This window comes from Rhinolophus sinicus, chromosome X (genome assembly GCF_036562045.2).
Source record: "Rhinolophus sinicus isolate RSC01 chromosome X, ASM3656204v1, whole genome shotgun sequence".
Lineage (NCBI taxonomy): Eukaryota > Metazoa > Chordata > Mammalia > Chiroptera > Rhinolophidae > Rhinolophus > Rhinolophus sinicus.
Genome location: NC_133768.1, coordinates 64,399,426 through 64,423,065, shown reverse-complemented (window position 1 = coordinate 64,423,065; position 23,640 = coordinate 64,399,426). Strand labels below are relative to the sequence as shown.

Below are 23,640 nucleotides of genomic sequence, written 5' to 3'. Positions count from 1 at the left end.
CACAGGAGATAAAAATAGGAGAGGTGGTAATTTGTGGTAAAAAGTTTACATTGTAGCCTTAGTGTCATACAACGCACTGACACTTGAAGCAGATAAATAGTATGAGGCAACACAAATGCACTCTAGAAATGTCACTGAGGGCTGTGCCGAGACAGATTTGGAGAAGGGCAAAAGTGTAAGTGGGGAAAACAACCTAAAAGTATATTGTGATGGTTAAAGGGAATGACAATCCTGGCTTGGGCTAAGGTAGTGACAGCACAGATAAAGGGATGTGAGTATATCTGTTGTATATTTTCGATGTAATCAGGGGGCAATTAAAGACCTCTCCTACGTCATTTCAGTGCCTTATTTAAAGGCAGAATTCTGATTTCTTTTCATTGAAGGTAAGGAAGGAGAGAGACAAAGGAAAGTAACCTTTGAAAATACTGATGCCAGAAATAGAGAGAGGTAAGTAGGAATCAGAGACCTGAAGGCCAATGAAGGAATCTTATTCGTCCATCTATCCAGGTATCCAATCACTCGTTTTTCAGCAGGAAGTGACTGAAGAAGTTATTTTTTTTTTGCAGAGAAGGGCCAAGTGGAGACTGACAAATTGAAGAGACAACAGAATAACAGAACTAAAGTAGGCAGGGGATAATAGTCCTCCAACAGAGGTAAGTAAATTAGCATGTAACAGAGGAAAACACACACACACACACACACACACACACACACACACACACACGTAAAGTTCAGTGGTTAAAAGCACTGTCTATGAAGTGTGGCTGTCTGGGTTTGCATTTTGCATCTACTACTTACTATGGAACCTTGGACAAGCTCCTCAGCCTTCCTTGGTCTCAGTTTCCTCATCCATAATATGGAGCTAATAATAGTGCCAACCTGAGGTGATGTGTGTAAAACTGCTTAGCATGGTATCTGACACAGAAGCTCCTCCATATATTTTTGTTTCTATAACTAATAATGGCAACATCAATATTAGTCATACTAAATAAGCTATTCCTCTTTCTGAAGTCTGATAGAGAATAAGTTAATAAAGGATATGGGTGAAGATAACTTTGTAGATAGAAGAGATACTGGAGGCTCTGAAGCCCAAGTGCTTTCCTATTTCTCTGGCGAGGAAGCGATTCGGTTGTTTGTAGTAAGTGAAAAGAATGAAGCTAGACTACACGAGAGCAGGTAAGAAATGGTATACCCGCTACGGAACAATGAAAAACCATTGAAGAGAAGCAAGTAAAATAACTGCTGAAATGGCAACAAGGGTGTGTACCGCTGAGGTAAAGGCTAACATGTCATAAAGACACCAATTCACTGAGTGCACCAAAGAGAACAGGGAGATATACAACCAGAGCGTCAGAGGCAGACAGAGAATGCTAAGGAGGACGAGGTTTTCTTCTGTAAATTCTGGGAGACACCGAAGGTTTCTCATGCGGATAGCGCATGATGAATAGAAATTTTTACGAAGACTATGCAGGAAGAGAGCAGAAGCCAGACAACCAATTTGGAGCCTCTCTCATTAGCACAGATGATTCTACACATTTTCAAAGTAGCCCTAAATGGAAGCTGTTGATAAATTTTGACGGTTAAAAAGTATTTGGGAATAGCCACACAGAAGTGAATTTAATTTCAGCATAGACCGGGAAAAATATGTTTTAGTATTTTTACTTTTACAGATCTAAAATACGCTATTTTTAATCTCAGGCTCACAGGTGGTTTTAATAATTGTCCTATAATTCAATTCAATAAACATTAATCTATTATCTGTTGTATATAAGACATTGTCCTAAGCACTGCAAAGCAGACATGTCTAAATGACTAAGGCATATATCATTATTTTAAATATCTTTCGGCTAGATATGAGGTTATCTAAACTTTATTTGGGAAATATTAATTGATCCTGCCTTAGAAGATTTACATAGCATAAACTACTTTGCAATGTCCTTGACTTTCTTCCCTACAGACATGTAGCTAAGGATGGGAAGAGTAAATAAGAGGACCATGTGACTTCATGTACACAGACCCAGAATTATTTACGGCTATGTGCATAAACAAGAAATCTCTTCCATTTTCTATTTTGCTTCTGGTTCAGAAGGTATATTGCTTTTTATGTCCCCAAACTTCATTTCCTCAGTGTGGTACCAAGGATATTCCTTTTGAAGGACTTGCTTGGCAAACTAATACATCTTCCAAGATAAACTGCATTCTAGAAAAAAAAAATGGCTTCAGAGAAATTGTGTAGTGCACCTACTAAAACTCATAACCATCAAAACACAGCTGAATTCTCAGATGGTACACAGCCTCGCTTCAATTATAATATGAATTCAGGCAGGTTAGGTTTCAAGTGTGGACTTGGGTCTAAAAATTTTGATTATCTAAGATTGCACTAAAGTGTGGCTATTCAATAAATAATATCTAGCCAGTTCAGTTGATTGATTTCCCTAACTCAAAAATGAGAGAAATGTCTTCCTCAGGTATATTTATATGCTCTATCTCATCCCAAATATACATTCCTGATTTGCTTTGAAAGGCTTTGAAAGAACCCTCCTACATCAGTGTACACAATGCAATGGCTGAGAATTAATAAACACTAAATATGGGCCAGCAGTTAATGTACATGTTCAAAAGGAACGTTCCCTGTCTCATCTATCAATTTTTTAACTTTAAACAAAATTTTCAAATTGCAGAGTACCAAATCGGATCAATTCAAATATGTTGCTATTTAAAAGGTTACACAATATTTTGAATAAAGCAGACACAGTGTTTGAATATTAGGTCTGATGGTAATTTTACGTCCTATTAGACAGATGAAAAATGGTCAGGGAGCCAGGGTAAAGCTGGGAGCTGTTCTAGAACTGTTTATTCATAGAGCCAACAAACTTGTATTGAACATCAAAGTCAACAGCTTTTTCTCTAAGAGATTAAATGAATCATCATGCCTTCTTTTCCACCATTTTTTGGGTACAATTATTCAAATAGCAGGTTTGGGGAGTACTTAAAACATACAGAGGGTGGCAAAAAACTGTATACACATTTTAAGAAAGGATAAAACTATTAAAATTGTAATACTCAATATACACCGATAACAAAAGATGAATGCAAGTCACGTTTGACTTCTGCAATTACAAGAGGTGCTCAAAGTGGTTACCATCAGCGTCCAGACCCTTCTGATTACAGTGAACTGCTTGCTGCTTGAGCAACATTGACCAAACTGTCCACTTGTATACATTTTTTTTGGCACCCTCGGTATAACTATGTTCTTTAATGTATAATTTATACCTAGTGATCTCTCGTACCCCTTAAAATGAAGGGGGGATAAGGAAACATAATACATTCCAAAAACGATTTAACCACTCTAAAGCATGATCTATATTTACGAGATTCACTTCCTGGCTGAAAAAGTGTATTTAAAGCTTACAATCAATTAATAACACTATAAGAAATCTGAAAATCCTTGTGCTTTTTCTGATGTAACATATACAACAGAAAATATCTTTAGAATATTGCTATTTATCTAGTTACTACCATTTTTATTAGCCTAAAATGGGGGTGGGGAGGGGTGGGAGGCAAATTCTAACATTAAGATCTAAATAGAAGAAAAAATAGCCAATACAGTAATATACCTACTATTTTTCATATATTAATAGAATTAAATTTCGGCACAGGTATGGAGGAGTTCCCATGAGATATTTTGAAATGTTCTATAGACTATAAATCTTGACTTCTCTATTTTTCAATATGATGACAAGCAACAGATAAAAAAGGAATCTTTTCTGACAGTCAATATTACATTAAATTATGTAGTGATCCAGTTAAAAAACAATTGAAATTTTCTTTTCACTGTTTCTGACAAGTGTGACCTCCAAGCTGCGTTTGTGGGCCCTCAGGCTAGATACGTACCACAACTCCAAATTGTTCAGGCTCACAAAGTTCGTTATACTCATTCTTCAGCTGTGCTAACTCATTGAGGACCTTCTGCTCAGGAAGATGTTTTATGAGGTTCTAAAAAGAAATAAAAGTATGAAAGTTTAGTATTTTATTATTAGAATTCTTAAACATGCATTAACAACTCTAAAAGTGACAAAATACAACAGTATATAAATTTCTGATTGGGGTTCTGAGTATCAGTGTTTCCACACCCTCTTTACTAAAAACTTAACTAAAATAATGAGCTACAATTTCATGTGAATAAATATATAAATATATTCGGTTACTGTGCACTGTAGTATGTAAATGTTAAATTAAAAAAGCAGGCAGCAATAAATGACATCACAGTAATAAACTGACTCATCCTCATGGCCTTAAATACATAATTTTTAAGGTTTACTTTCTGTCAAGATAATTTGTCAATCCATACACAAAACAGAAAAATACTATGTAGAAATTAACTCATGTGTAATAATAATAATGATAATAATAATAAATCAACTCTACTCTTCATAATTGGCAAAATTTATAATCATTTTCAATCTTATAAAACACATCAAGCCTGTAAAAAAAAACAAAACCCATTATTTACAATGTCTGTGTTTAAACACACAATGCATTTCTACTTTAATGGAGAATCAAGCAAAAGTGATGAATCTGATGCGTGCTCAAGTCTGATGCCTAAGAGAATTAAAACTGGTTAATTCTTCTCAACCTAGTTTATCTTGGACTTTGGTACGGTTCTAATTATCATCACATCCGCCTGCAACCAACCTTTTGGGGACTTGTATGGGATTTCAGAAGACATACGAAAGGGAGGAAGCAGGAAACAAAAAATTTAAGAAAGGAGGGTTGACACAAAATGGCACAGAAGGAAGTTCCAGGGATTGGTCCTTGGAACAAAGCAACCACTGAGCTGGAAGGAGTGATTTAAATAAACAATGGCAGAACTCTGGAACCTGATTGAATACTTACAAGGCAAGTGTTTCATGAAGAGAGACTGCTGTTCTCTGGTAAGAAAATGACATGTACAAAACAGATCCCATACTCCATCCCTCAGCGCCTCTGTGTTCCTGGAGGGGCTAGCGGATGCCAGGGGAGCCAGTGGGGGCCTTGTTCTCCAAAATTTGGGGCTGTACATTTTGCTTGGTTTGGCAGTTCCCTGAAGGACCAGTGAAGGTGTCTGCCTTGGTTTCCACCCTCTCTGGTTACAGCAGCTTATTCTAATGGCATCTATCAAAAGACTTAAATACCCAGAAACACCTCCCCTGCTTTTTGGAACCAGACATTTAACGAAACACATAAATTCTTAGAAACACACAAACTACCAAAACAGAATTTAAAAAAAAAAAATTTTTGAATGGACCTATAAGAAGGAAATTCGATCGGTAATCAAACACTTCTGAAAAAAGAAAAGCTCGGGACCTGATGGATTCACTGGTGAATTTCACCAAATATTTAAAGAATTAACAGCAATCCTTTTCAAACTCTTACAAAAAAATTAAGAAAGGAGAAACTTCTTCACTGATTCTATGAAGCCATTATTACCCTGATACCAAAGCTGGTGTAATTCCTCAAAAAAGACTAGCAAACTGAATTCAGCAGAGTATTAAAAGGATTATACACCATAATCAAGTGGGATTCATGCCACAATGCAGAGGTGGTTCAACATAAAAAAACCAACCAGTGTCATCCACCATATTAATAAAATAAAGGGGAAAAAATACACATGATCATTTCAACTGATGCATAAAAACCATTTAACAAAATCTAACACATTTCTGAGAAAAATATTCTTTAAACTAGGAATAAAATGAAGCTTTCTCAACATGATAAAGGCCATGTATTAAAAACTCACAGTTACCACCACATTCAATACTAAGACTGAAACGCTATCTGATAAGATCAGGAAAAAGGCAAAGATGACTGCTTTCACCAATCTATCCATCATAGTACTGGATATCCTAACCGGAGTAATTAGGCAAAAAAAAAAAAAAAATTAAATAAAAGACATTCAAATTGAAAAAGAAGGGAAAAAATTGTCTCTGTTTGCAGATGGCATGACTTTACATGTGAAAACACTAGTCTAACCCCCCCGCTCCCCCCAAGAAAACCTGTCAGAGCTAATAAATGCAGCAAAGCTTCAGGATACACAATAAGCACACATAAATCAGTTCTATTTCTATGCACTAGCAATGAACAATCTAAAAGGAAACTAAGAAAATAATTCCATTTATAGCATTTTTGAAAGCACCCACAATGAGATACCATTTCATACCCATTAGAACCGCCATTACCCAAAAAGAAAGAAAAAGAAAGAAAGAAAGAAAGGAAAATAAGAAGTGTTGGTGAGGATGTGGAAAAATAGCAATCCTCATAGCTGGATTGCTGGCTTGAATGTAAAGTTGTGCAGCCATTGTAGAAAACAGTTTGGTGGATTCTAAGAGATTAAACATAGAATTACCACAGGACCCCAGAATTCCACCCCTAGGTATATACTGAAAAGAACCGAAAACAGGGCCTCAAACAGATACTTGTACACAAGTGTACATAGCATCATTATTTGATAGGCAGATGGTGGAAACAACCTATTTGTCTATCAACAGACGAATTGATAAAATGTGGTACATACGTACAAAGAAATATTATTCACCCAAAAAAGGCATGAAGACTGATACATGTTAAAACATGAAGGAATCTTGAAAGATAGACACAAAAGGACAACTGTTGCATGAATCCACTTATATGTAGTATCTGGAAGAGATAAATTCTTAGAAACAGTAAAATACAGGTTACCGTGGCCAGGGAACCGAGGGGAATGGGGAGTTACTGCTTAACAAATATAGTGTTTCTTTGAGGGATGATGAAAAAGTCTGGAAATGGTGGTGATGGCTGAACGACAATGTAAATATACTTAATGCCAATTAATTGAGCACTTAAAAACCAGTAAATGGTAAATTTTATGTTATAGCTTTTTCTACACTAAAAAAAGAATGGAGTACGCAACATATAGAATAAGTTGAAGGGAAAAACAACTATATAACGTTCTACTCTAAGTGCTCTTCTGTTCTCTACATTTATCTTTTATGTCCTCCCACTCAATTCTGCATTTCCATTAAGCTCTAGACCTGCACCGCACTGCGACTGTGTAACTGATGAGACTAAAGATTTAAAATACCATGCCCTTTGACTAAAAGATATGCTGACATTGACATAACAACATATATGCATAAGCAAACGAAATTAAGAACATCTGTTATTTTGCTTCACTCGTATCATTACATGTTATGTAATGAAAAGTTAAGTAAATAACAAGGTAGTATTTCTATTTTTCCAGAATAATTTTGATATATGTAAGTTACTCAATTGTTTCGAAAACTTTTTCTCTATTAATGGGATATTTTTCTGAAGTATGTCAGTAAGCAAAACAAAAAACCAGTTTGGTAACCTGTATAATTTTTACCACAAGAAACTAAGTTAGAAAAGTTAAGAACACTATTAAAATTATGAAAATAACAATTCTGCATATTTTAAACTTTCTGTCTCCACTGTAAGTTTTAACTGTGAAATGAAGTATCATGGAATGAATCAGGCCTAAAATAATACATAAGCACAGAGCACAAAACGTGTTATTTTCTTTCTCTTCTAGCTAGAAGTAACTGTTCACTCATCTGCAGGATGCAAGCTCCACAGTAGGTGACATATCTTTTCTTTCTCTGGTCAGCTATATGAAATATTTAATACATTCAGTGGGCTTAGATGTGTCCTGATTCTGGATACCGGTTTATGACTGAGTTACATGCTGATATACGTAACTGCTAGTGCTTAGTAAGGTTCTATTTGCAAATCAGGTTTGAAATAAAACTCACTCTCTCACACGTGTAACAGATGCCAGCTACTATTCTAATAGCTTAATGAGTCGGCTACCTCTAAAATCCCATGCTGCAAGTGGCCATTGTAGTCATTGTTTAATTGTACTTATTTTTTTTACATAATGCTAAACGTTATAGACAAAGATGTAGGATAAGTTTGGACGTTAATATGTTTCCATGCATACATTCCTGAATAGAAAAGAGGTTAAGACAGAAGAGACACATAGTGCTACTCATTTGCCTCTACTTTCCTTCAGCTACTCATCAAAAGCATGTTGAAGGAAAATGAAAACCATGTAGGGGTTCAAGGCACAGTCTGAGATTAATGAGAACAGTCCCGGGAATCAGCAGGAAGCCTGTCTGTATGGTGGACTATGGGGCCTCCTGGGAGAGAGCGCTCCCGTCGGTCAGAAGGGAAGTGTGCATCACATAATCAGGCAGGGCCCAGTAAAACAAACCTGCACTCTGGAAAGGATTGGGGTGATTCTGAGTGCAGCATATTTATTTCATGGCCATGTCTCCAGGTCTGGTTGACCCATCCCCAATATAGTCCTATGTCTGGGTGCTATGGAAAGAGGAGCTGTGTCATGAGCACACCTTCAGTACCCTTTGCTCCATTATTTTTAAAAAGGAGAAAGGAAGAAACACATTTCCACACTTTGCCACAGAATACTCCATAACGTTGGCACCTATAGGGCTTCAGTACACACCAGCTGTGCCCAGTGGGAAACTCCGCCCCTCGCCCCACAGTTGTCCCTAGGAAAGGGTTCAAAACAGGAAATAAGGAAAATCACCTGCAGCCACTACATGAAACAGACATTTCATGGGATGTGTAAGATATTCCCTGAGACTCCTAGAAACATCTAATGTAGGGGCTTTGAAAAGAGATAGGGTCCTGCAAGAGCAAGAAAAATACAAGTGAACTGATGTGGATTGGGCCAGTGTTTCAAATCCATATTGCCCAAGGGCTCTGGATTTAAAAAATTGTAAAAAGCTTCTGAGTTTAGGTCCCTTATTAATACTGTCATTACATACCGGGGATGCCAAAAGAAGTATACACATTTTAGGAGATGTTACCTATGTATTACTTTTCGAAGTTAAACTGAATTACGGTAGCAATGTATAGTATGACGTTGATTCAAAAGATAGCGATAATCAAATGAATGCCAGCGTCACCAAGCGACAGACAGGACAGTCAAAGAAACTGGTGGAAGCACAGTTGTCATCTGAGGAGCGCAAGACCACTTTGAAGTGGTATTTGAAATTCGACAACGTTGTGGAAGTAGTGACAATGGAGGCGTGAGTCTGCAACAGAACCTCCAACGCGCCTAACAACTGCACACATCCATGGTAAGTCTGAGACGCACGGTGCTGTGTGTGATGTGCACAAGGGAAGACCCGGGAGGCCTCGCTCAGCAACAAGTCCTGCGGCTTCTGCTGTGGTGCTGGGACAGTTTACACGCTCGCCACAGAAGTCTAAGTCTACCGAACAGTGCTCCCCGTAACCAGAAGTGTCTGGAACCAGAAGTGTCTGGACGCTGATGGTAACCACTTTGAGCACCTCTTATAATTGCAGAAATCAAATGTGACTTGCATTCATCTTTTGTTATCGGTATATATCGAGCATTACACTTTTAATACAGTTTTTTTTTTCTTTCTTAAAATGTGTGCACATTTTTTTGCCACCCTCTGTATATTCTCTAAATAAATTGCAAAGATGAGTTCAGACACCCTCTACACTGTTAGAGAAAAGCTGAACAGCTGAATAGCACAGGCTAGAAATTATAAATTTTGAAATACAACTTAAATTCTAACAAAGCGTGAGTTGATAAGCAAATATGCTGATAGGCGCAAGCCCTTCCAATTCTCCTTCCTGCTGCCCCTGCTTACTACTGAGCATCTTCTTTCAAATATTTCAAGATTTGTGTTTAAAAGATCACTTCTGGGTCAGTACAAAAGTTTCGTCAGAGAAAACCTCAGTGAGCTGAAGTTCGCAAAGGAAACAAGGAAGGAGAAAGCGGTACCTATGTCACCAAATGAACAGATTTTTCATCATCTTTTATGCATCACAAACTCACTTTCTGATGACTGTCACTGTTATTCGAAGGAATTTCTCCTAACACACGATGGGCTTTTAAGTACATTTTACATTTCCGCAATTACTCTATAATACTTTCAAAACTTTATTTCCTTTAAATGTTAATTGCACACTTAAAGGTTAGTTAAGTGAAGGTACTGAACCATAATGCCCTTTCCTTCTTGCCAAAACATAACCTTTCTTTTTTCTCTTATATCTCATTAAGTCATTTTACTAGTAGTAGGAGAGCCGAGTTAGGTCCACTGTGATTCAGTCTATCGTTCCCCACATATGTGGATGGGGACAATACTGCTTTGCAAAAATTTATTATTTATTCTTTTAAAAATAGTATTATAGTATATGTACAAGATTTTATATATTTCACGTATCATATATATATATATATATATATATATATATACACATACATACATACACACACAGTATTATTTTTATTATATAGACAAATATTATGTTTTTTAAAAAGTCCAGAAAAGAAATATTTCCCCAAAGTTTTGGCTAAATTCCTGTGATCTTAACACAACCCTCCTCCATTTGCCCTGATCAAAAAAATTAACCCTTTAATTATTATAATTTATTATATGTTTTACAACTTTCTTATGGCCTAGGTTTTATACTGAGTGTGTGTATTTAAAGTTCTGATATCAGCTTCATGTATTCTTGTTCTTTGCTTTGAGTTAAATGGCAAAACGTTTGATGCCAGGCCTGGTTCTATACTTGTGTGTTTTCTTCATCCACTCAGCTAATGCATACTGGCTGCCGACTGTGTGACTACCCCCACGTTAAGCATTGGAGAGTCTGCCTCACAAATATTCCAGGTGCACAAAGGCCATGCATACACAATGAAACCACATCAACATGTGAATGACAGTAATTTGTGTTGCATTTTATCCAAAATGTATTTCTTGTCAGGTGGTTATGCTAGAATTTTCTCCTTTTCCTTGGAAATTCCTAACATTTTTTGTAACGCTTAAAACAGACTCCAAGGGCACACGACAGTATGTCAAAATGCTGATTAGCTGGACAAAAATTCAGGAGGAGATTTTCTAGCCCTCTTCACGAAGCCACTCCTTCCAAAAACATATTAGCTGATAAAAAGGACATGAAAGCATTGAAAAGCTGATGGGAAAATTCAACCTTGGGATATAACAACTGTGTCTTACAAAGAGGCAGCCTTCAGAAACCTTCCCTACCTATTCAATCTTCAACTTTGCCCATACAGGAAAATTTTTCTTAAAGAAATGATTCGAAATTCTGAGACGTCACATGAATTCAGTCCCCTAGAAGACTCATCCGCTCTCCCAGGATAAGTATCACCTCAGCACTAATAATGCCAAATAAACAGCTCCAGCCCTCACCACAGTTACCAATCTTCAAGTTCCATGCTTCCGATGGAAAGTTCTGCCCAGATGTCCCATCGTTAATGCAAATTAAACAAATCTAAAGGAGAATGCATCCTCACTCTAACCCCTAATCCCCTACATCTTACCAGCTTCTCCTACTGACCCCATTCTGCCAACTGGACTGGCATCCTCTCCATCTTCTAAGCTTTCAAAATGGCCATCGTCGCTCAGTCACAAGTTCTGATGATTCTTCCCAGCAAAATCTCTTTTGGGTTTAACCTTTTTTTCACATTCTACAGCCAAAAATCTGGGCTAAGGAAATCACATGGTATCTAAAGACTTCCTAATTTAAGTTCAATTAAATTATTCAGTGTTCTAGCTCTGTAGTAGATTAATGGAAATCACAGACATATTTACAACTTCTACAATTATAAAAGGAAAAAATGTGACAACATTGTACATAAAAAATTCAACTCCCGCTCAAGTCGCAATCCTATTTGCAGAGACATAATGCTTACTAAAATGATTTATGATTTATAGTTAGTCTAAAGATAAGTGCTAGGAGTATTCCTTTGATGCTAATTATCTTCTACTTTGTCCCACTTTGTACTCAAAAATAAAATATATTAAACCTAAAAGGTGATTTTAAGATTTAAAAAAATATAGAACACAGAGAATGACTCACTATGAATACTGAATAGAATATGAGGTGTGTATGCCATGTCTAAATGTAATATATTCTTCCTAAGTATAGTACATGTTGTAGTCCTGTTATTAATATTTTTACAAATTACATATCTTTCATGTATTTTAAATTAACATATTTCAAATAAAACATAAAATCTCTTCTCATTATAAGAGGCCAAACTGATATTCTCAGCTACATAATAGGTTTGGATTCGTTAAAATAGTGACAGGTGAACAACATCCTGTTCATGCTACAGGCTGCTTCCTTTAGATATCACCTTATCATGACCATGACAAATGGCCACAAACAAACGCAAAGATGCATTAGTATAAAATATTACATATAGAGGTTTCCAAAGCTGAATCCTACCCCAATATCCAAGACGCCCATCTAGGATAACTATAGAGTTTGAAGAGTGCTAACAGCTGATAAGTGATGAAATGAAAACAGTGCAATGCATTTTATGCAGACTACCCCAAAGGACTATCTGCAAATTTCATCCAAGTATACAGAGGTGAATATAGCTAATGCTATACCCAATCACTTCCACTTTAAATAAAGTCAGTCATTCTCCTCCATGGTTTTTGTTTGCATACATGAAACCAGACAATTCTATATAGACTAGGAAAATAGCAAACTAACAGAATGTACATATAGTTAAAAGAATCATGCTGCATCAGAATGCCACTACTCCAGGCAGATTCAAAGGTACAAACACTTCACTGTCTACGTAAACAATCCACACACGAACACAAGGTTGCTTCTATTTCCAAGATCATTACAGTACCAATAAATCACTATAATTAGTTCAAGATATTTGTAATAGAAACTCTCATACATGATTGGCTAGTATTAAGTATTTACTTCTCTATTTTCATATAAGCACTCCTTATAGATGCCTGCACCCAAAGCAAACACAAAAGTATACACTTATCCTCTATATTAAAGGAACAGAAAGCCAATATGAAATATCCAGAATACACTGGACATTTTGACATATCAGGTGTCCATGTCAAGATGACAACATATTTTTAAATTAAGCAGAAACAACACTTGGCGTCTGTGGAACTTAAAATGCACTGACCTATTAGGTCACAAAGTTGGTAATTTCTCCATGTGTTCAGTTACACAGTATTATTTCCGATGTGTTAATAGTAATTTCTCTCATTTCCAAGTGAAAATTTGAAACATGGAGGTTTTGTTGTGTTTTGTTTTGTTTTTGTAATTGATTTCCCTAGATCTTAGAACGGGAGTGAACAGGGAAAGATACCCATGCCTGACTCTCCTCCTTCCCTGGTGGTGTCTTTATTTTCCATCTTGGGAGAGGTTTCTAAAACCCTTTTAGTAGCTGATGGAAATGTACCCATTCACCAGTGATTAGAAGTCAATGGACTGAACTATTGACAGTCTTCTTATATAACATATATATGATGTGATCATTCATGAACTTAAGAGTTACCTTCAAAGCCATAAACTTTGTATGTGGCTGTTGTTATTGGACTTACTTTCATTTCACAAGATATGGAATAAATGTGCTTAGAGATTTTTCAGATTAAGCCTCACCTTATTAATAAATCTACAGTCACTAGAAAAAATAAATAAAATACACTGACCTGAACATGCTGGCAGGTGAGCAGTAGCTATTAGGTTGGTGCAAAAGTAATTTCGGCTTAAAAGGTTGAAAAAAATAATTGTAAAAACAGCAGTTACTTTTGCACCAACCTAATAATATGTTTCTCCCAACTTCCCAATAAAAGAGTCATTGAGGGACAATGTAGAAAACACTAGATGACTAGTTACGCTCGTCAACTGAGTAGTCAAATGACTGGATACTGCCAATTTACAGAACACAGAAAATATTTTCAAAATACCTTTAGATGAAAAGCTAGCTACCAAGAAATTAAGAAAAATTCCCATAGCCCCCCGCCCCCAGAAAGCAAAAAGCTAACACTAATCTAGACACATATCCAAATGTGAAAGGTCAAGACTGCCCCAGGAATATCAACCAATCTCTATCTCTAGCGGTCTAGAGCTTTTAGCTGTTAATGGGCTTCAATGGGAGAAATGCCCAATCACTAGGACAGTTTCTATTGATAGAATGGCACACAAAGCCTAGATTTTTCACAAGACTAAGGACAAATTCAGTTCCTTATGTAAATCTAAAACCCCCAAAGGTAATATCCTCAGTGAATGGCTTACCTTGAAGAAAGACCAAATCCCACCCACAGAGAAAAACAATACTTGTCAGTTTTTGCTTGACTCTGGAATTGGGTAAGAGGTTTCTCCCCTGTAATTCTCTAACCACAGGACAGCCTCTATGGAGGTTTTTGGCCAGAATTTAAACTACCTAGTTGTCAAAAAATATGCTGAGAATTTAAATTTAAAGTGATTACTCTTTGGTAGTGTTCCCAGACACATAGCCGTAATTCATGCAAATTTCCAAGAAGAAGATTCCTCAGGTCAAGATTCAGCAACCATTAATTCACAATAAAAAAATACAAAAAACACAGGAAGAAGCAAACAAATATTAGTAAGAGTCAGCAAAAACAAACAAGAGAATAAGACCTACAAAGACATAAGACATACTATTTGAAAAACAAAGACTAGGTGTAAGAAACATAATAATTGACATTAGAAATTCATTGGATAGGTAAAACAGAAGACTAGGCGCAAATCATAAAACAATTAATAAATTGGAATGTACGTCAGAAAAACATCTAGTGGAGTACAGTCCATAAAGACAAAATATGAAAGAGATGTAAAAACAAAAACAAAAAAACCACAAATCAGACTGAGAATGTTTAAAATATGCTCAAATGGAGTTACAGAAGTCAAGTGCAGAGAGCATAGAAGGGAGATAATATTCTATATAAAAATAGCTGGTAATTTTCCAAAACTGATTAAACAGAAAAATCTTTAAATTCAGGAAGCCCAATGAATGAGGATAAACAGTAGGAAGAGTTAAAGAAATCTACACCAAGATACATCACAATGAGACAGTAGAACACCAAGGACAACAAGATCAAAAAACAGAATAGACAGGCTATTGCCAGGGAAGGTTAATTTAGTGTACAGCTTGTCTAACAACAATCAAAGACAAAATATGATGAAATAATTAGTTCAGAGAAAATAATTTGAAAGCTAGAATTATGTACCCATTGAAAATACCTTTTAACAACAAGAGTGAAATAAATACAGCATCAAACAAATAAAAAGTGTTTACTATGACCAGAATCTCACTAAAGGTACTTTAAAAAGTGTTTTAGTAAGAAGTACAATGATCCTAGAAGGAAGTGCTGTCACACAAGAAAAAAAGTAGAAGTTACATATGTGGGTAAATCTAAGCAAACATGCATTAAACAGTAAAAATAACATCTAACTTGCTAAGTTAAAAAGCAAAATATATAATATGGAACAGATAAAATAGGAGGCTCTAAAAAGGTTTCTGCAAGTCTTTAAAATGGATGTAAACCAATAAACACACATGCCATGTTCAAGGACAGAAAGAATCAAATATCACATGGATCTCAATATACCCAAATTTGCCCAGGTTGCTTACGTAATTCCAGTCAAATATCCATACAGAATTTTTGGTCTTGTTGGAACTTCACAAGCTGATTATAAAATTTATGTGGCTGAATAGAGAGAGAATAATCGGCAACATATCTCTGATGAACAACAAGAATGTGGGTTGACATCCCCTATCACATATCAAATCTTACTATAACTATATAATAATTAATGTGTGACATTGGTATAGGGAAAGACAAATGGGCCAATGGATCAGAAATTAAGCCCCCAAAACAGACACATGCATACTTAAAAATTTGATATGCAATAGAAGCAACATCATAAAAATTAGGGGAAAGAGGAACGATTTAATAGATTATGCTGGGAAAGCAGTGATTCATCTATAAAAAAAATTAAACTGAATCTGTTCCTCACAAAATATATAAAAATCAGTTACAGGTGGATTAGATTTAAAAGTAAATGACAAGCACTTTAAAACTTTTAGAGGAAAACATAAGAATACCTACGTGACCTTAGATTAGAAATTTTTTAAATCAGACACGAAAACATAGACTAAATGACAAGGCTGATGATTTAAACTACATTAAAATTAGCAATAACTATTCGCAAAAAGACACATGAAGAAAGGGAAAAGACAAGAAAATGGGTAACTATTTGCAACACATAAGCAACAAAAAATAATTATTCCAAAATATATGAAGAGCTCATACAAATCACATGAAAAAGATAAGCTCCACAATGCAAGAAAAAGAGACAAAAGATGCAATCAGGCATTTTACAGAAAACACAAATGGTCAATAAGTGGCCCAAATGGCCCCAAAGGGGCCAACTTCATTAGTATTTTTTAACACACAAATGAGATTCTTTTTTCAAATGTGCCAGACTGGCAAAAATATAAAATTCTTAAAATATCAAGTGTTGTCCGGTTTTAAAACTTTAGTTTTCAACACCATCTTCGCATAAAAATAACCTGAGAAGCTTTAAAACAAAATGGTGTCCAGAATAGCCAAAGCAATCTTGAGAAAAATGAACAAAGGTGGAGGCATTACACGTCCTGATTTCAAAAGATATTACAAAGCTACAGTAATCAACAGTATGGGTACTGGCATAAAGACAGATATATATAGTACAATGAAACAATTCAGAGTTCAGAAATAAAACCATGAATATGTGGTCAACTTATCTTTGACAAGGGTTCAAGAACACACAGTGGGGAAATGAAAACTGGACATCGACATAGAAAAGGTGCTAGAAAAACTGGATAGCCAAAAAAAAGGAAAGAAAAAGAAACTGGACCCCTATCTTACATCATATACAAAAATCAATTCAAACTTAATTAAATATTTAAACATAAGACCTGAAACTGTAAAACTCCTAGAAGAAAACATAGGGGGAAAGTTTTACGACACTGGCTTTGTCAATGATTTAATGTATATGAAACCAAATGCGGAGGCTATAAAAGCAGAAATAGACAAGTGGGACTACATCACACTAAAAACTTCTGCACAGCAAAGGAAACAATCAACAGAAACGGCAACATACAGAATGAGAGAAAATGTTCGCGAACAACAGATCTGATAAATAGTTAATTTCCAAAATATATAAGAACCCCCTACAATACAGCAACAAAAAGAAAGCAAATAACCCAGTTAAAAAATGGACAACGGACCTGAATAGACATTTCCCCAAAGAAGACATACAAATGACCGACACGTACATAAAAAGGTACTCAATATCACTAATGACAAGGAAAACACAAGTCAAACCTGCAATGAGGTATCACCTCACATCTATTAAGATGGCAAAGTACAGGCAAGGAGGTGGGGAAATTTGAAACCTTGTATGTACATTGTTGGTAGGAATATAAAATGAAACAGCCACTATGGATAACAGCCTGGAGGCTCCTCAAAAAATTGAAAATGAAACTACTATATGATACAACAATCTCACTTCTGGGCATTTATCTAAAAGAACTGAAATCAGAATCTAGAGGAGATATCTGCACTCCCAGGTTCATTGCCACGTTATTCACTATAGGCAAGATACGGAAACTACCCACATGTCCATTGACAACTGAATGAATTAAAAAAATACGTGATACACACACACACACACACACACACTCACACCCCATGGGTGCCAAAAAATGTATAGAAGTGCACACTTTGGCCAAGCAGTAGTTCACTGTAATCAGAAGTGTCTGGACGCTGATGGTCACCACTTTGAGCACCTCTTGTAATTGCAGAAGTCAAACGTGACTTGCATTCATCTTCTGTTATCGGTATATATTGAGTATTACAATTTTACCACCATTTTCCTTTCTTAAAATATGTATACATTTTTTGGAACCCAAACTGTGTGTGTGTGTGCGTGCATGCTCGCACGTGTGTGTACACACAATGGAATATTATTCAGCCTTAAAAAAAGAAGGAATTCCTACCATTTGTAATAAAATGGATGGATCTGAAAGCTATTATGCTAAGTGAAATAAGTCACAGAAGGACAAACACTGCATTATTCCATTTATGTGAAGTATGTAAAATAGGAACATTTATAGAGGCAGAAAATAGAATAGCGATTGCCAAAGGATGAGGGGAGGGGTAACTGAGGAGTTGTTCAGTGGTGATAAAGTTACGACATACAAGACAAGCAACTTCTATAGACCTGCTGTACACCATTGTGCCTACAGTTAACAACATGGTACTGTACACTTAAAAACTGATTAAGAGGGTAGATCTCATGCTAAGTGTTTATACCATAAACACCAAATAAATAAATAAATAAACAAATGCACAAAAAATGTTTGGAGGTGACATATGTTTATTACCTTCATGTGGTGATGATATCATGAGTATAAGCATATGTCCCAACTCATCAAATTGTATATATTAAATATGTGCATTTTTCCGTGTATCAGTTATCCCTCAGTAAGGCTAGGGGAAACATGGTGCCTGGGTCCCATCCCAAGAAATTACTATGTAATTGTTCTGGGGAGAAGTCATGGCAACAGTATTTTTATGTGTCCGTAAATGACACTAATGCATAGCTAGGCATGAGAATTACTCATTTAAAACAATGGGCCTTCCCATGCAGTGTTGGCAGGAGGGTGAATTGCTATAAGCACTCCAGAAAATAATGTGGCATACTTGGTAAAGCGGAAGATGCATACACCCCATAACCCTGGAAAGATAGGACTGGAGAACCAGTCTCAAACTGTAGTTTATAGAAAATCACATGGAGAGCTAGTCAAACACAGACTGCCAGGCCCCACCCCCAAAGTTTGATTCCATAGTTCTGGGTTCAGGATAGAGATTTGGCTTTTCTAACATGGACCTAGATGATGCTGAAGCTGCTTGTCCAGCAATCATAGTCTGAGAACTACTGACTTAGAGGAGAACTCCAAGATTTGCACTGAAAGTATGCAAAAGAATATTCATGGTGACATTATTTGTATTAGCAGTGTTCATTATTATGATAACATTATTAACAATAATAGCAAAACAGAAACCTAGGAATAATCCAAATGTTCACTGACAGGATAATAAGCAAATAAATCATGGAATAGCAGAAATGGGGGTGAGGGGGAGCTACACACATCAAAATGGATGAATCTCAAAAAATGGTGAGCAATTTAGTAATTGTACGCAGTATGATTCCACTCATACAAAGTTAAAAAAAACCAAAGACAAAAACTAAACATATACGTATTTTAGGAATACATCCCTATGTGATAAAATTATAAAGAAAAGCATGAGATGATGAGCACAAGATTCAGAATAGAGGTTTCTTCTGGGGAGAAAGGGCAATGGGCTTCACAGATATTGGTGATGTGGGTGTATACGGTTACATTTTATTAATGTTATGTATTGAACTGTACACATACAGCCACATATGAGGGAAGTATCCCAAATTATACTTTTGTAAAACTCAACTCAATCTTCTGTCCTCAGGTATTCGTGATTACGCTGGGAGAGTTCACATTCTTGCCTTAAGACTTTACCGTTTGTGACTTAGGCTTCTGTTCATCTAATTCAATGCAATACTGTCTTTTTTTTTTTTTTTTTTCTGTTGAGCTAGTCAGGGACATACTTTAGCTGGTCATCAACATGTAGATAATGACTCTTCACTTTTGCAATGTCTAGAGATGCTCTTCAGTTTACTTTTCCTCCACAGGTTAAGTAATAATCACCAAGGTTTTAAACTCATCTAGTCCAAACTTTAAAAAAAACAAAAAACAGGAAAAGCAATTGTTGGCTTTTTTCTGGACCCTTTCCAAATATTCCATTCATTTTCACATGGAGAACTGTCAATTGAGTTTAAACAGAATGAGGTAAGAGGCAATGAGATGATCCTGAAAAACTCTTACGATTAGGCACTCATTTGTACCATAAACCGAGAGGAAACTCTACAACAAATCACAAATTTTGTTTGAAATATTTCCCCCTCAAAGCAGTATTCAAATTATTTATGAAAATAGCCAATAAAATATATTTGGCCTGGAGCACTGAGTTTCTAAAAGCTATAAAGCCAGTAACAGTCTTCCCTGCAATCCTCAAAAATTGATTGTTTTCCCAACTAGCAACATGTGTTAATGTTTATTTATAAACATTCATTAAGCCTACTCTACCCACCAAACACAAAGCAATGAATTAGATATGTAGAAAGGATCTGGAATATATGCCAATGTCAAATACCACAAAAATAAAATGAGCATAAATTATCACATCTAAGACAATATATCAATATTGGTTGACCGAATACATTTGTTATTCCACGATTGTTTTTTGTTGTTGTTTTTTTGTTATTGTTGTTGTTGGTGGTGGTTATGTAGAGTTTATCACTTTGGGGAATCTTGGTTTCATGTCAGATGCAGTCGCACTCCAAACAGTCACTCCCATCTGGCTGTTCACTCCAATATCAACTAATTGCCCATCCTCTGAAGGTCTGCCTTTTTATGACAATGGACTCATTGGTCCTTATGAGGAGACCTGAGCATAAGATCCGGTAAGTGGAATCCCTATGTTCAGGATCCAAGGAAGATATCAGGTAAACATTACCAAACTCAGCCCTTCTCTAGATGTGTGGCATGTCCCCTGTCCAAAGCAGAAGCTTACCTTAACATTACATGCACCCCATGCAGCATCTCTTGTGTTTACACTATTTCAGACATTCTTCATGGATTTACGGCAACCATTAACAAAAGCTTCCCTATGTGAGATGCTGCTCATCAACAACAGAAAATCTCTTCACTTCAAGGTTGCCACAATTTGATTTTTAAAATTATATACAATACAGAACTTACATAAACGATGTAATAGCTGCTCCCTTTGGAGCTAGTGTGCCAAAAACACTGTCTGCATGCACTTAGGCTAATGAAGAATCCCAATATTCCTGGAGTTGAACCACACTCCCCCAAAACAGGCAGTTGAGGCCCAGGGAAACTGCAGGGAATAGGATAATTTTCACCTCTCAGTGCAAAAGAATTTACAGAGCAAAGTCCTCAATGACAGAAATGTTTAGGACTGGCAGAAATGCCCAGCAGTAATCATGAGTCTATGTAAGTATTGCTTTGATACTGTATGGAATCGCTGTGCTTACTTTCATAAAGACCTTTATTTAGTGCAATAAAGGAAGTTGCTCTTGTACTTCTCAGAAATCCTTGAGACATAACACAGATCTAACCTGTCAAAGGGCAATCCAAAACTCTACCACCAAGCTTAGCATGGGCTGTTCACCCACTCAATATGGCCCTGCAGAGAGGGTCAGTCTGGTCCAACAATTTCACAATCTCTAATTTAGAATGGCACCAAATCACATGATATGATGATATTTATCATATAGACAGAATATCATATATCCGACTGGTTCGAAAAGAACTAAAAACATGACTAAAATAGATAATGCTTATATATCGCTCAAAATGTCAGCATCATATGCAAAATCATTTTCAAAAACCACTTCAAAAAGCTATGAAGAACACAGTACATATGAGCAGATGAAGAATGGGGAGAGTATTCAGGATGGTATAGAAAGCAGAGAGCATTTCTAGGAGACGGTGAGTTTTATGATTTGAAAGAGATGAAAGACAAGTAAGGCATGGAAGGACACACGCAAGGCAAGTCACATACGGATGATTCAAAATCATCTCTTTCAGAAATTCACCAAACTTTGCAGATTAACTAGAGATTCCCTACAGTATTTAAAACAAACCAATAAACACAAATAAACAAATGGCATTCACTGCTATTGTGTCTTTAAGAAAGAAAAAGAATGAATAGAGGAAAAAGATAACCTAGTTGAACGTAGTACGATGCACTGGATTGGAGGCAGCCTAGAGACAAAAAGGCCAGCCAGGAAGCAACAGCAGTAAAATTACTGAAGTGATGACAGATGACTAGTCCTGAGGCAACGGGAAGTCAGAGTGGATCTAATGAACCTGCAGGGAACGGATCAGGAAGGATGCGTGATGAGCTGGGATGAGTCTTAGGCAAGATCAAGGGAGAGAGAAGGGATGAAAGGAACTTTATGAGATAAGGAAGGTAGGTCTTCACTTGAAGGAAGGAACAACATGCGTTCTATTTGGGATACTTTTTCATGTCATGGTTGAATGTTCGAGTAGAGAACAAGTAGAAAAGGTGAGAGGGTAGGGCTAAGGAGATCTCCAAGGGACTCATCTATCTTTGTGTTCAATTTGTTTAGCATCTTACAGTTTGCAACTGTTTTCACATATGCTCATATTTAATTTGTATAATAACCCAGTGTTATAGGCACACATCCACCCCTTTTATAGGCAAGAAATTTAAAGCTAAAAGGTAAGTGACCAGCCCAAGACGTCACAAGGCATAACTGACAAACCCGAACACGATGCTTTTCTTCACACTACACTGAGAGTGGTATTTTAAGAATAAACCACTGAAGAATAGAAACTGTAATGAGATGATGCAGCAATTAGTCTCAGCACTCAAGGAAGAAAAGCAGACACCTTATTTGCTTTTCCTTAGAAGCAACTAATTTTTCAACTCTATTCAGCTATACTCATTAAAGAAAAATTAGAAAATGAAGGCCAAAATATTTACTCTTGTTTTTCTCACAAAGCTGAAAGACTTGAAATCATTAAAAGGGTCCATCACTCTGCATCCTCCATATGGGATAAAATAAATGATGGTGTTATTAGTATATGAACTATACTTTCATTTTACTAAAATGCTGCTTATTTATGCAGAAACAAAATCCAAAACCCCTTATAATGCATTAAGTAAAATTAAGTCTGTTTCTTGGCACCTAATTATGTATTTCACAACATGAACAATAACGAATGTCAATGAAGACATTTATAATGTCTTCTAATACTGGAAGAAGGTGTTGTAAAGGGTAATTTAATTTTTGCTGACTTCCGATGACAGACATTACATAAACTGTTTAATTAGTAAACATTTTGTGGCCACTTTTTATTCCCGTCCAATTGGAAATTCCAGAACCTATTCACCTATCTGCTTACTACAGCAGGGAAATACACAGGTCAAGCAACAGGGGTTAAAATAAATCAATTAACTGGGTTTCACATGAACTGAGTTATGATCCCAGATTGGCTGTGTGACATAAACCTCTTTAAGCCTCAGTGTCTTCTTCTATGAAATAAGGGAAATGAATAAGACAATTTATGAAATTTACCTTAAGACTTAACTTTTGATGGTTTCTAATTCTATAATCAAGATACAAAGGTAAAATTAAATTTCAGTACGGCGAGCATGGTTGGAAGAGAAACGTCATGTTTTAGCAAATACCCCACAAAAGATAGGTTGCTACAACTGGAAGAGCAGGAACAATAAGATCTTTTAAGATTCCACCTAGCAGAATTCACCCTATCATATCTGCTCTTGTCCATATGCTTTCTTACCATTTATAAGAGATTACCCTGATTGCAATCTCTCATGTAAAGCCAGACTTCTGCAGGTTACACCCCTCTAACAAGTGTCCCACTTCCTTGCTGTCATATAACAATCCCATCCCATTCTAGGCTTACCAAAAACACTCCTGAAGCCACATTTTAGCACTGTCATCTAAGTTTGTTAGCCCCTAAACATTGATTACCTTTTGTGGTTCTTTATTAGAACAAACACCCAAAGTACATATTACGTAGCTAATTATTTAGAATAGATCACACCATTTCTGATTCTTTCATGTATG

The 23,640-nt window shown here is 36.1% G+C and overlaps 1 protein-coding gene across 4 annotated transcripts in view; it reads right to left on the bottom strand.

Moving 5' to 3' along the window:
* Window positions 1-23,640, bottom strand: part of DIAPH2 (diaphanous related formin 2) — an 823,692-nt gene that overhangs the window by 422,812 nt on the left and 377,240 nt on the right. For all 4 annotated transcript variants that reach the window (XM_019756670.2, XM_074323226.1, XM_019756672.2 and 1 more), the window contains one exon: window positions 3,895-3,996. In XM_019756670.2, coding sequence (XP_019612229.1) covers window positions 3,895-3,996 — 102 coding nt within the window. The remainder of the gene's footprint in view (window positions 1-3,894; window positions 3,997-23,640) is intronic.